The sequence below is a fragment of the Syzygium oleosum genome, unplaced genomic scaffold (assembly GCF_021117445.2).
Source record: "Syzygium oleosum isolate NSW1041296 unplaced genomic scaffold, Sole_v2.1 Sole_v2.12, whole genome shotgun sequence".
Lineage (NCBI taxonomy): Eukaryota > Viridiplantae > Streptophyta > Magnoliopsida > Myrtales > Myrtaceae > Syzygium > Syzygium oleosum.
Genome location: NW_026607496.1, coordinates 1747416 through 1762290, shown reverse-complemented (window position 1 = coordinate 1762290; position 14875 = coordinate 1747416). Strand labels below are relative to the sequence as shown.

The following is a 14875-nucleotide window of genomic DNA, read 5'->3' as shown; positions in this document are numbered from 1 at the left end:
CTATTCGTGGCAAAAGTCGTCGCTATTATTATTTTTTGGTCGCCAAATTGCGACGAAAAATTTTCATGGCAAAAAGTCGTTGCTAATTATCATGTGGCTAATAAATTTTTTTTTTCGACTAGTTTATTCGTGGCTAATTTTCCGTGGCTAAAATTCGTGGCTAAATTCGTGGGTAATTTGCCACTGGAATTATTCGTGGCAAAATTCGTGGCTAAAATTCGTGGCTAATTTGCCACTGGAATTATTCGTGGCAAAATTCGTGGCTAATTTGCCAGGAAATTTTTTTTTTTATCAGTATTTTGCCACGAAAAATTTTGACTATTGCGGCCGACATTATTCGAAAACAAATTTGGCGACGAATTTTAATGAATACTTTAGCGACGAATGTTGTTTAGGAACGATTTCGATTTGAAATCTGATTAACATTGATAGAAAATCACAGTCAAGACAAGAACAAACCCCAAAAAGAAAGAAATGAAACAATGTTCTAAATTAGCGAGTTCGCAAACTGTTGTGGCAAACTATTGATCTTGCCAAGAAGTTCTTTCACGTTGTGGCAAACTGTTGCGGCAAACTATTGATTTCCAAGAATCGAAGTCCTGTCCATCTGCAGCGCAAACATCACAATATCAAACTCCTAACCCCTGTTAATTTTTTCACATCTATTCAACAGCAGAAGCACAAAGATATAAGTACCTCTTGGAAATTTAAACTAGCAAGGATCATCATCATCATCAGCATCAGCATCAGCATCATCATCATCATCATCATTAGGAATCTCACTATCATCATCATTGTGGCCATCGCCTACTGGATTAGTAGGAGGTACAGGAGGACCGCCGTCATTAGCTTCGAGGTTGAGGTGTTGCATGATCAATTGCAAACGTTGGTTCACTCCTTTCATTTCTTCGTCCTTCTGTACAAGTAATTGTTTCATTTATTCGTCTTTCTGTACAAGTAACTGTTTCATTTCTTCATCCTTCTGTACCAGTAATTGTTTCAAGCGGTTCAATTCTTGGTCCGTTCGCTCCTCGTGTTGTGCCCTTAAAAAAGCCGCACTGGAGGATGAAGTTGCAGCAACCGGCATTCTGTACATCCTTGACAAGGATCCCATCCCAAATATTTGACCTCTTCTCATTCCACCCGATGCCTTCATCCATAATGCCATACTGTCAACCGATGGCTCGGACGCAGCAGCACTATCACCATCACCATCACCATCACCATCACCATCACCACTAGCAGCAGCCGTGCTCATTACAAGTTCATCATATTTGTCCTACATTAACAATATTAATAAAAATAAAAAAAAACTTCATATATATAAATACAAAATATAACCTTACATACCTTAATAACTTTTGCTCGATTGCCGGTCCATGTCTTATCTTTTTTCTGAAAGGTGCGTTCAAATGTAGCCATAAATGTTGGTTCCGTCCCCAATTCATCTGCCTACAAAATATAAACATAAATGAAATGAGTAATTATTGATTTAACTTTACAACATGTTTAAAAGATTTACCATTCTTTTTCTATGCTCCCCGATATTAATAGAGCCCCCAGCATATGTGGCAGACCCTTCACTAGAACTAGAAGCTCGATTCTTCTTATTAATTTCACTGATTTGCTGATGCTTTTCGGTGTCCCAAATTCTTTTGATTTCTGCCCAATTGTCAGCTGTAATAAAATCCGACTTTTCTTGTCTTCTCTTTGCTCTATTCATCACATTTCGCATGTGATCACCGGCTTTCTTCTTAAAAATTCTTTTAACTTCTTTCTCTTCTGCTTCATCCCACCTGAACTTCCGCTGCAAGCATTCAATAGAAAAATAATTGTACGCTCAGTATGTTAAATCGAACTTAGTTTGTAAGGAAATAAAAGGACAAAACTTACCTTGAACTCATTCCACCACAATTCTTTTACTTCTTTTGGAGCAGTGGTCCAACTACTAAACTGCCCCATCCAATAGTTATCGATTATTTTATTAAGTCTCCTCACAACACGCGTAGAATCCATGAATCTGCAAACAGGTTATAACTTATTTCAACATACGTAGCATCCGTAAAGCATACAGACAATTCAGTTGACATCCATAATAATTCACATATATTTAAAAAAATGAAATACTTACTAATCTCCAAATGGGGCTATCATGAAGCGGGTATCTTCTTCATAATTCGAGTGTTGCGTTGAAGAAGAAGGTGGAACCGAAGGCGATGGAACTGAAGTAAATTCAGTTCGCATTTGAGGGTCGGAGGAAGGGCCAATGTGTCCATGTACTAGTTGAGGGTTAGATAAAAGGGCAGGGGCAGGGGAAGCGGAAAGGGATGGGGATGAGGACGAGGAAGAGGAAAGGCCTGATCTTCTTTGTGAAGCATCATCACGACGCATGTGACCTCCACGTTTATACTAAAAGGTGCAAGGTTAGACAAAAATAAAGAAAATTATGAACATATATTAAGGACACATAATGACGTACGTCGTGAAGCTTACCATTTTGTTATTGAGAGCAAGAGAGATGGCCCCTGAAAAAAAAGGAAGCTGTCCGGAAATGTCTACGAGCTAAATTTCGGGTCCTACAACGGTAAAAAAGGAAGAACTCATCTAGCTGGTCAGGGTCATCAAATTTTCAGTTAATTTCTGTAATTCGACTTGTTTTAAAATTTAATTGCATGTTTTGAAAGCCTTAGAACTTAATAAGTTACACTTTCACAACAAATTTTATGATGCAAGTAAATCACTAAGTTCTGTTCAAAATGAATATATCAATAAATTTTTACCTCGAAGGGAGCCACTCCAGAAAACGCAAATGTCACGGAAATAGTTTTACCCCGATGGCCAAAGCTTCAACCTAGGCCAAAAAAGGTTTGGAAATAGTTTTCAAACCTAGATAATGATAAAATGACTCCGAAACGAAAAAAAAAGCCCAAATGTCGCGGAAAACACTATTCACCAGAATCAATTTTTGGCAAAAAACCCATCTAAACGACTCCAAAAAGCCAAAAAATGGCTTGCGTCACAGCCATGGGCGGTGAATTTCGATCAGCGGGCCGTTTCCACTTGACCGACCAAATTTCAGCTCATTCCGACAACATTTCACCTTATTTCGACCAAATTTCAAACGAATTTCAACTAAATTTCAACTAAATTTCAACCTAAATCCGACCAAATTGATTATGTTTTGTTCTGTTTCATGGGCGAACGAAACAGATTGGGTCTGTTTCGCCCACGAACAGAATCAAATTCGTGGGCGAAACAGAAACAGAACCATTCTGTTTCGCCCACGAACAGAATCAAATTCGTGGGCGAAACAGAATGGTTCTGTTTCTGTTTCGCCCACGAATTTGATTCTGTTCGTGGGCGAAACAGACCCAACAATAATTACACACAGAAGCCAACACAACACCCAACACAGAAGCGCCCACGAAAGCCAACACAGAAGCAGAAGCCGAAGCACAGAAGCGCCCACGAAAGCCAACACAGAAGCAGAAGCCGAAGCACAGAAGCGCCCACGAAACTGGTTTGTTTCGCACACGAATAGAACCAAATTCGTGGGCGAAACAGTACCTCTGCTTCGTCCACGAACGTAACGGCGGCGTAACGAAGCGTACCCAACACGTAAGCGAAGGGACCCAACACGAAGCCGGCCAACACGGGCACGTACGCGCACCCAACTCGGGGCCGGCCAACACGAAGCAGAAGCACAGAAGCTTAGCAGAAGCAGAAGTGCAGAAGCAGAAGCACAGAAGCAGAAGCATAGAAGCAGAAGCACAGAGCAGAAGCAGACCCAAACGTAGACCCAACACATACATTGAACAGAAGCATAAGCAGACGCAAACGCCTAGAAATAACGGCGAAAAGCAGACCCAACAGAAGCATACCGAACAGAAGCAGACCGAACACTCTCAGACGCCGCCGAAGAACCCAACAGAAGCAGACCGCGCGCTGGGTGTCCTCGCTTCCCAGCGTCCGCCGCCGAAGAATGCCAAGAATCGCGCCGAAGAACGCCAAGAATCGCGCCGAAGAACGCCGAAGAACTGCAACAGAGACAGAGAAAGAGGGAGAAGACAGAGACAGACAAGAGACAGAGACAGAGATAGGTTCGATCGTGAGAACAGAAAAGAAGAACCCTAATTTGTACCCGCTCATGAAGACGACGCCGTTTGGTGAATTTTCGCTGAAATTAGCCACGGATTTAAAATCGTGGCTAAAATCGTGGCAAATTTGCCACGATTTTAGGATTCGTGGCTAAAATCGTGGCAAATTAGCCACGAATATTATTTCGTGGCTAATTTGCCACGGATTTAGCCACGATTTCCAATCCGTGGCTAATTTGCCACGATTTTAGCCACGAATTGTTATTATATCGCGGCAAATTCGAACCGAAATATAAAATTGTCGCGGTAATTTTGGGGTCTTTTTCAAATTCGTGGCTAAATCCGTGGCAAATTTGCCACGGATTTTAGCCACGGATTTCCTAAAAAAGAATACAATATAATTTTTTTTAAAAAAATCCGTGGCAAATTTGCTATGGATTTTAGCCATGAATTTCCTAAAAAAGAATAAATTAGAAATTTTTTTTTAAAAAAAATCCGTGGCTAAAATCCGTGGCAAATTTGCCACGGATTTTTGCCACGGATTTCCTAAAAAAGAATACAATAGAAATTTTTTTTAAAAAAAATCCGTGGCAAAAATCCGTGGCAAATTTGCCACGGATTTTAGCCACGAATTTCCTAAAAAAGAATACAATATAATTTTTTTTTTAAAAAAAAATATTTGCCACGGATTTCCTAAAAAAGAATACAATCGAATTTTTTTAAAAAAAATCCGTGGCTAAAAACCATGGCAAATTTGCCACGGATTTTAGCCACGAATTTCCTAAAAAAGAATAAATTAGGAATTTTTTTTTAAAAAAAAAATCCGTGGCTAAAATCCGTGGCAAATTTGCCACGGATTTTTGCCACGGATTTCCTAAAAAAGAATACAATAGCAATTTTTTTTAAAAAAAATCCGTGGCAAAAATCCGTGGCAAATTTGCCACGGATTTTAGCCACGAATTTCCTAAAAAAGAATACAATATAATTTTTTTTAAAAAAAAAATATTTGCCACGGATTTCCTAAAAAAGAATACAATCGAATTTTTTTTAAAAAAAATCCGTGGCTAAAAACCGTGGCAAATTTGCCACGGATTTTAGCCACGAATTTCCTAAAAAGAATAAATTAGGAATTTTTTTAAAAAAAAATCCGTGGCTAAAATCCGTGGCAAATTTGCCACGGATTTTTGCCACGGATTTCCTAAAAAGAATACAATAGCAATTTTTTAAAAAAATCCGTGGCAAAAATCCGTGGCAAATTTGCCACGGATTTTCCTAAAAAAGAATACAATATAATTTTTTTTTAAAAAAAAATCCGTGGCAAAAATCCGTGGCAAATTTGCCACGGATTTTAGCCACGAATTTCCTAAAAAAGAATACAATATAATTTTTTTTTAAAAAAAAATCCGTGGCTAAAAACCGTGGCAAATTTGCCACGGATTTTAGCCACGAATTTCCTAAAAAAGAATAAATTAGGATTTTTTTTAAAAAAAATCCGTGGCTAAAATCCGTGGCAAATTTGCCACGGATTTTTGCCACGGATTTCCTAAAAAAGAATACAATAGAAATTTTTTTTAAAAAAAATCCGTGGCAAATTTGCCATGGATTTTAGCCACGAATTTCCTAAAAAAGAATAAATTAGAAATTTTTTTAAAAAAAAAATCCGTGGCTAAAATCCGTGGCAAATTTGCCACGGATTTTTGCCACGGATTTCCCAAAAAAGAATACAATAGAATTTTTTTTAAAAAAAAATTCCGTGGCTAAAATCCGTGGCAAATTTGCCACGGATTTTTGCCACGAATTTTACTAAAAAAGAATAAATTAGAATTTTTTTTTTAAAAAAAATCCGTGGCTAAAATCCGTGGCAAATTTGCCACAGATTTTTGCCACGGATTTCCTAAAAAAAAAGCCTAAATCATGCGTACGGCCTTTATTTACGAAATCCGTGGTAAATTGCCACGGATTTTTGCCACGAATTTCCTAAAATTAATTTTTGGCTTTTCATGAAAAATTACTTGGCCTTGTGAGTGGGATTTTTTCATGAAATTCGTGGCTAAATTTCGTGGCAAATTTTCCACTGATTTTAGCCACGAATTTCATTTCTACTATCCCACACTCGCGTAATTTTTTTTTTTTCCGGACAATGACGTTTCATTAACAATAATAGCAATAATAATATTCAACAACAATTACAATAATAATAATAATAATAATAACTACCACAACAACAACAACAACAACAACAATACTAATAATTACGGCAACAACAACAATAATAAATATGACAACAACAATAAACTTTGTCATAATAATAATAATAATAATAATAATAATTACGACATAATTAGTAAAAAGTCTCAAAAATCTAAATCTTCGTCTTCACCTTCGTCTTCATCTTGATCTTAATCTTCTTGTTCAGCATCATCGTCATCGTCGTCGTCATCGTCGTCATCATCATCGTCATCATCATCGTCATCATCGTCGTCGTCATCATCATCATCATCATCATCATCATCCTCTGTCTGAAAATCAGCTTCTGCAATACCTTCTAGATCTACATCTATCATTGCTCCACATGGATCTCGTAGAGTAGGAATGTTATATTCCTCAGTTTGAACCGCATTATAAACTTCCTCTTGTTGATATGCTGTATCCTTCCAGTGTTCCTCGATTTTTCTTCGTGCTTTGGTTTTACATACAGCCCACCAATCAGCTTTGTCACGTTTCAAACTAGGATATGATGCATAATATACTTGAATTGCTTGTTGTGCCAACACAAATGGTTCATATTTCTTATACCTTTTCTTGTGATTTATTTCAACCAAATTAAACTTCGTATGTACCTTCGTTCCTTTGACGGGGTCGAACCACATGCACTTAAATAACACAACCCGCATTGATGGTCCGGGGTACTTTATCTCGATGATTTCATCCAACAAGCCATAAAAATCATCTTTTGAACTACCACAATTGGATGACCGAACACACACACCACTATTCATTGTGGCTTTTTCCATTCCATATTCTCGAGTGTGAAAATTGTACCCGTTTATGAAATATGCTGTCCAACTTCGTATGCTTGACTGTGAACCCCATGACAGATAATATAGTAATCCTTGCTCTTCAACTTGATCATGATTACTGTGAACCTAAGATTACACACGCAAAGTCAATAATATATATTTAAATGATGTATAAAATATTAATAACTTGGTTTTGGTCTATAGGCAACTTACATATGTTTTGAACCATGCTGCAAATTGTTCATCGCACAAACGGTCGAACTCATTTGGTGGTAGTCCATACATTGAATTTTGAAAAATCCTATTAACAATTTACATTTAAATATTAGTAAATATTTGACACGCAATACATATATTTGCAAAAGTATACACTTACTGGAAGTATGGCTCCACTTCTGGATAGTTCAGTAAAATATAGGTATGGGCGGCCTGCCGTTCTTCGCCTGTTAAGCAATGAAACTGACATGCGCCGCTTGGTTGACCGAGATAATTGAAAATAGAGAATGATTTGCAATTGGGATCGATGGGACCCTCATCATTTCTTCCTGCTCTCCGCCTCTTGCACTGCACGTGCGGCTCAAAATAGTATGATGCAAATGTTGTCACTTCTTCCACAATATATGCATTACAAATTGAAGCTTCAACACATGCCTTATTCTTCACTTTTTTCTTCAAATGATATAAGAACCTTGTTGCAATAGAAAGAAGTTTATCAGAACATAATATATAATAAAGTATTTTGAATTTTATTTTGAAAAAAATTTTACCTCTCAAATGGATACATCCATCGAAATTGGACGGGACCTGCAACTTTAGCCTCATAAGGCAAGTGAACTAGGAGATGCTCCATTGAATCAAAAAACGCTGGAGGAAATATCCTTTCTAAATTGCAAAGAATAATTGGAATGTCTCTCCAGTTTCTCCATGTGTGATACTTTTAACACTGTTGAGCAAATATCATGGAGGAAATTACTTAACTCTGTAATGGCGCCCCATACAAAGTTTGGTAGAAGTTCCTTCAAAACTATTGGAATTAGTCTTTCCATAAATATGTGACAATCATGACTCTTTAATCCTGTCAACTTGCATTCGTTCAAATCAACACATCTCCCGATGTTCGAAGCATATCCATCAGGAAACCGCACAGATTTCAACCATTGACAAATGACTCGTCTCTGCTCCTTATCCAATGTATAAACTGCTTTTGGTTTTGGTCCCCTGCTGCTTGCATCCACATCTAATGTTGGCCGATCACAAATATCTCTCATATCTTTTCTTGCATTTAAGTTGTCTTTTGTTTTTCCCGTGACATCCATCACAGTATTTATGACATTGTCGAAAACATTCTTTTCAATGTGCATAACGTCAAGATTATGATGAATAAGATGAGCTTTCCAATATGGTAGATCCCAAAATATACTGCGTTTAGTCCACTTATGTGCACTTCCGTACGCAATAGTTGTGCCATGAGGGTTTTCAACAACAGTTGGAAAGTCCTGCACTCGCTCCCATATTTGATCACCAGTCAACCTCAATGGTGGAGGAGTTCTTTCAATCCTATTCTTGATGAACTCTTTTTTATTCCTTCTGAATGTATGATTCATCGGCAAAAATTGTCTGTGACAGTCAAAATAGCAAGGCTTCTTACCATGTCTTAATCTGAATGACTTCGACATCTCCAAACATATCGGACATCCTAAGATCCCAGCTGTACTCCATCCAGATAACATTCCATAAGCTGGAAAGTCATTTATCGTCCAAAGAAGAGCAGCCTTCATTACAAATGTTTGATTAGTAGAAACATCATACGTAACGACACCTTCATTCCATAGCCGTTGTAACTCTTCAATCAATGGTTGCATATAAACATCTATCAACTTTTTCGGATTTTGCGGCCCGGTCACGATCAATGTCAAAAACATATAAGGTGTCTTCATGCACATACCGGGTGGAAGATTGTACGGAGTTAAGATAACTGGCCAACATGAATAACTTTTCCCTGATTTTCCAAATGGGGCAAATCCATCAGCACAGAGACCTAACCTAATATTTCGAGGCTCTATCGCAAATTCAGGGTATGTTCTATCAAAATGTTTCCATGCCTCTGCATTTGAAGGATGACACATTAGACCCTCTTCTGTTTCATGATTTGCATGCCAAGTCATGTGTTCAGCAGTGGCTTGAGACGCATAAAGCCTTTGTAATCTGGGGATTAAGGGCAGATAAAACATTTGCTTGCATGGTCTACGCTTCTGATTACGACCTTGCCTCCTGTTCCTGTTAATCTTGTATCTAGGTTGGCTACAGAATTTGCAAGATTCTGCATTTTCATCATCTCTCCAATATAACATACAACCCCTACTACATACATCAATCCTTTCAACTGGAAGACCTAAGTTATCCACTAACTTCTTCATATCGTAAAAATCACTTGGCATTATGTTATCAGGAGGCATTGCTTCTCGCATTACTTCAACAAAAGAGTTAAAGCAATTCTCAGACACATTATGCTCTGCCTTGATATTTAACAATCTTGCTGTCGCTGATAACTGAGTATGATTGTCACAACCTGCCCATAAAGGTTCATCTGCTGCTTTCAACACTTCCCAGAACTGATTAGATGGAAACGTTTCATTACACACATTCTCATCAAAACCTGTTACTCCTATCTCTTCAAATTGTTCAAGTCTTGGAGTAAAACTAGTACTTGCGTGGTTTGGATCTGAATTATGACCAGCCGCATCAATCACCATCCTCTGGTATGGGTTCATTTGGTCATAATAGCTACATTCTTCCTTAACTGAAAATTAGTTACTTATTCGATATCCTTCATCAGATATAAATGGTTCACCATGACAAGTCCAATTATAGTAGTTCGGAGTAAACCTAAATCTACAAAGATGTTCTCTAACTGTATCACATACATGAAATTTACCATTACTGCACTTTCTACACGGACACCTTAACTTATTTCCATCCATCAACTCATATTTACTACTAGCAAAGTCCAAAAATAGTTCCAACCCAGTACGAAACTCATCGGTCAATCCTCGACGTCCAGGTAAGTTCTTATTATACATCCAAGCCCTGTCTCTTTGCATTGTCTATATAAAAAAAAACAAAATCTCGTAAAATATTAATGCCAAAAAATTTTCGATATTAAAACCATAAAATTCTAAAAATTAAAATTTTATTTTTGCCTAAACAATTATTTTGAAATTGAAAAAATTAAAACAATTGACTTACCCAAGTATTTGACTGAAATCTTTGTAGTACAAAGTGCTCAATTTGATGAGAATTGCAACGTTCACTTCATCCGCGAGACTTTCAAACGAATACGTACCTACAAAAAAAAATTGACTTCAGATTTTATCTTTTTTATAATAATTTTTTTTCCCCAATTTTTTTTAATAATTTTTTTTTCGAATTTTTTTCCCAAATTTTTTTTTCCTTCATTTTTTTTCTCCGGTCGCCGGTCCGGCGACCGGCCGGCGAGTTGGACCTCGCCGGCCATGGCCAGATCTGGACCTCGCCGGCCAGATCTGGACCTCGCGGCGAGGTCCAGCGGCCGCCGCTCGACCTCCTCGCCGCGAGGTCCAGCGGCGGCCATGGCCGCTCGACCTCGCCGCGAGGTCCAGCGCGGCCATGGCCGCTCGACCTCGCCGCGAGGTCCAGCGCCGGGCCATGGCCGCTCGACCTCGCGGCGAGGTCCGGCCGCCGGCCATGGCCGCTCGACCTCACCGCGAGGTCGAGCGGCGGCCATGGCGCGACCTCGGCCTCACGATCGCTGGCGGCGAGGTCGAGCTGGCGGCCATGGCCGCCGCGAGGTTCGGCGGCCATGGCGAGGCCCAAGCTCGACCTCGGCGCCCGGATCCGGGCGCCGAGGCCCAAGCTCGACCTCGCCGCCCGGATCCGGGCGCCGAGGTCGAGCGGCCATGGCCGCCGCTCGACCTCGCGGCGAGGACGAGAGCCATGGCCGCCGCCGGACCTCGCCGCGAGGTCCAAGCCGGCCCCATGGCGAGGCCGCTCGGCCTCGCCCGGATCTGGGCGAGGTCCAGGCCCCGCCCATGGCCGGCGAGCCTCGCCGGCCGCCGTCGCCGATCGCGGTTGCCGGACCGGCGACTGGCGACGAAGTCAGAAAAAAAAAAGAGAAAAAAAAACTCAATAAAATAACAAAAATTTAAAAATAGTTTTGCCCAAATTAATCACACCACTTACCAGTAGAAAAGGTTCACCGAGATAGATTTTTGCGCGTGCGGAGAGATTTATCGAGAGGAAGGGATAACAGCGAATAGAGAGAGGAAGGGAGAACAGCTAATAGGGATAAGAGGAATTAGCAGAGAGAGAGAAATTGGGTCTACAAGTAGAGGAAAATTAGCGACGAATAACAATTCATCGCTAATTCCGTCATAAAATAACCACGAATTTTTTTCGTGGTAAATTTAATCGCAAATTAGCGACGGCATTTATTTTTCGTCGCAAATTAGAAACGGAAAAACATTCGTCGGCAATTTCGTCGCAAATTAGCCACTAATTTTTTTTCGTGGCAAATTCCGTCGCAAATTAGCCACGAATTATTTTTCGTGGCAAATTCCGTCGCAAATTAGCCATGAATTTTTTTCGTGGGAAAATCCGTAGCAAATTTTCCACGAATTTTTTTTCGCTGTAAATTTCGTCGCAAATTTGCGACGATTTTTAATCCGTGGCAGATTCCGTCGCAAATTAGCCACGAATTTTTTTTCGTCGCAAAATTCGTCGGAAATTTGCGACGAATTATTTTTCGTGGCTAATTTGCGACGGAAAATATATTCGTCGCAAATTGCGTCGCAATTAGCCACGAAAAATAATTCGTCGCAAATTTCCGTGGCTAAACCCTTGTTTTTTTGTAGTGGTGGTTGTAATCTCCAATATATCATTTGATTTATAGTGGAATCTTATACTGCTCTCCCCGTTGAGTAAGTCCCCCCTGACCAAATAATATAAATCCGAATCCAATTTATTTTCTAATTTTGTTTATTCTATTATTCAATCGCTTGTTTTTCGTAGCACTTTTTATGAAGATCGTTGATTGAAGACGAAAATTCTTTTATGGATGCTTGAATTAAGTTGCTTTCTGTTTATATCATCTTACAATTTGTCATGTCACTAGATCGATTATATTTAATGAATTATGAATTGATGGACACCAAATATTACTCGTGACTTTTTGTCAAGTCACTAGATCGATTTTATTTAATGCATTATGAATCAATGTACACCAAATGCTACTTGTGACTTTTTGTCAAGACGAGACGAATATAAAATTGGTTAGGTCTGACGATTTGTTCCTTCCTTTATCTGCAATGTTTTTCTCATCCCTTGACAAATAACCGCATCACGAGCAATATTTTAAGAATGCCAAAAGTTTATTAAAATTAGAATGACGCAATACGTTATAGTTAATAAACATAATGATTCAAAGTGATTTTACCATGAGTTCTATCAGAAAGGTCTATATGAACGTTAAATGTACCAGTCATTTGCCCGTGCAATGCACCTGCCCGTATTTCGTTCATGTACTTTAACATAATAGACATTGGGACCGCTACATGACTATCGTGCGAATGCAAGATTACTCTATTAATTTAGGAACCTAAGGTGTGCAAATTATAAAATTATTCAGCACTTTATCAAAAGTATGGGTCACTTTTCTTCTGCATAAAGAGAATTTCATGATTGACAAAGAGCCCACCAACGAAATAAATCGCTCTTTTCGACCAAAAAGAAAAAACTAGAAACCATGACGGAAACATTATCGATAGCAACCACGACGGGAACAGGTGCACAAAAAGAAAGGTTGTGCATTGTCATGTCCATCTCTTCAAAAGGGTTGAATTGTCTTCGGTTGTTGTTATGGGGTGGGTGCATTTCAATCACTCTCTCTGCTGCAAATGACCTATTCACAAGTGGGCATTGGACGACACATTGAGAGAAAAGGTTCTAGTAGTCGACAAATCTTGACTATTGGACGACACAATAAACGGTGCATTGTTCTATCTTCGAAATTTCTCGACTGCAAAAGAGGCACCGGTAATCAATTTGATTTGACGTTCCATGTAGTAGTTGTAAAAATGGTCTTAAATTAAGTTCGCGAGCCTTAAACAAGTAACTAATGGGTAGACTCGTTAAATGGGTGAATCGAATCGAAAAAGGTCCGATTCAAATTAATCCATTTTAATGCAATACAATTTTAGAGACCTCGACCCAACTCAACTCCACCTACTAAAATACATCCTTATTTAACCCAATCTATGCAAATGTATAGCAGTCATTTAATCCACTTTAAGCTATTCATGTGACTTATGTTACTTTAAGACCTTTGTTGGCATCTAATTGTTGTAATACGAGTTCAGCCACTTGATCAGGTTTCGAAAGTTGACACCCTTCCTGTCCCATGAGTTTAGGGTGGATTAGGCGATAAACTTGACCTTCCTACCCCCTAGGTTCAGGGTAGATGGGATTTTTATGCCCTTTGTAAACTCTTCACTGGTGGTGGGATCACTAAATTATTTCCGCTGTTCAATTCATTAAGAGTTGGTTGAACATACCTGGAAGCCGCCGTGTTTGGTTGAATTGGTATGGATTGATTGAATGTCTCGGGCCCGAAGATGACATCATTGATCGTTGGCATTGACGACCATCGACCTAATCGCATAAAAAATATGTCTTGCTATGTGATTCATCATCTTATTTTGCTGTTCCTCGAACGGCTTCTTCATGGTAGCTACCAAAGTAAGGTTTGGTACTAATTCCCTCGTCTGCTCTTCCATAAAGTGCTGCGGGATTTCGATGTTGTCCCCTTGGCTTAACTCTGTTGCTGGAGCGGTTGAGGTCTCGAACTGCGTAGTCGTATCATTGGGGTTGTTGCCTGCAGCATGATTTGACTATGGATGATTCCTTTTTTTTGGCATTGTTCTTTCTCAAATCAACCACACTTGTCTCATTGAGCGTGTCAAAAAGATGTTTCGTCAGAATTTGATCGATGAAAAAGCCTAAGAACATAAATAATGCGGAATCTATTAGTGGTGCGTTTCTGGATCAATTGGACAAGCAAAAGTCCAATTGGACAAGCAAAACGGTGATGCGACTAGAACTGGTGGACCCGGTCGACGACATCGGATCGAGCTCAAATTTGGTCTGTTGAAGTGAAATGGTGTTCTGAACACAACTCACTGTTTATGGCTGTGACCTATGATGGATTTTAGCGAATCGGGATCGTTTCGATGGTTTTTTCATTATTTTAATTTTTTTTTCTAAGTTATTTTTTTAGGGGCAGTTTTGTAATTTTGATATTTGACGCTTTATAATCTTAGGAGGGTTAGGTTTGGGGATATATAAGCTTGTTTAAGGGTTTTCTTTTAGGACAAAACATTATTATCAATACTGAACTGAAATTCGAGATTTTTCTCTCTAAGCAAGGTTTTGCTTGAATTATTGCTGAACGCTGCATCAGGTGGTATCAGAGCCTATGGCGATTGGCGGTGGTCTTCGTGATGATGATCAGGAGACTGGAGCCCCAACCCTTGGGGACGACGCGCTGCAATAATTGTAGCAGCGTTTAATGGAACGCTTGGATCAACGATTCGATCAAAGTCTTCGTCGTTTCGAAGAACGATTTGATGAGTTAATAGAACGATTTGAAGGTCTCGGCGTTGATGTGAACCGAAATCGGCGGAACGACAGAAGGCCGGGTGCAGATCTTGCTTGCGGTGATCCTGT

At 39.3% G+C, this 14875-nt stretch overlaps 1 protein-coding gene across 1 annotated transcript; it reads right to left on the bottom strand.

Annotated features, from left to right (window-relative positions):
* Positions 1 to 487: 487 nt before the first annotated feature.
* LOC130139508 (uncharacterized) lies at positions 488 to 13787 on the bottom strand. The gene is made up of 7 exons (XM_056316651.1): positions 13705 to 13787; positions 3882 to 4037; positions 1894 to 2020; positions 1523 to 1807; positions 1351 to 1452; positions 956 to 1279; positions 488 to 574 (listed from the first exon to the last, which is right to left on the bottom strand). Exons 1-7 carry the CDS (start codon positions 13785 to 13787, stop codon positions 488 to 490), a joined length of 1164 nt encoding a protein of 387 aa, XP_056172626.1.
* Positions 13788 to 14875: the final 1088 nt, after the last annotated feature.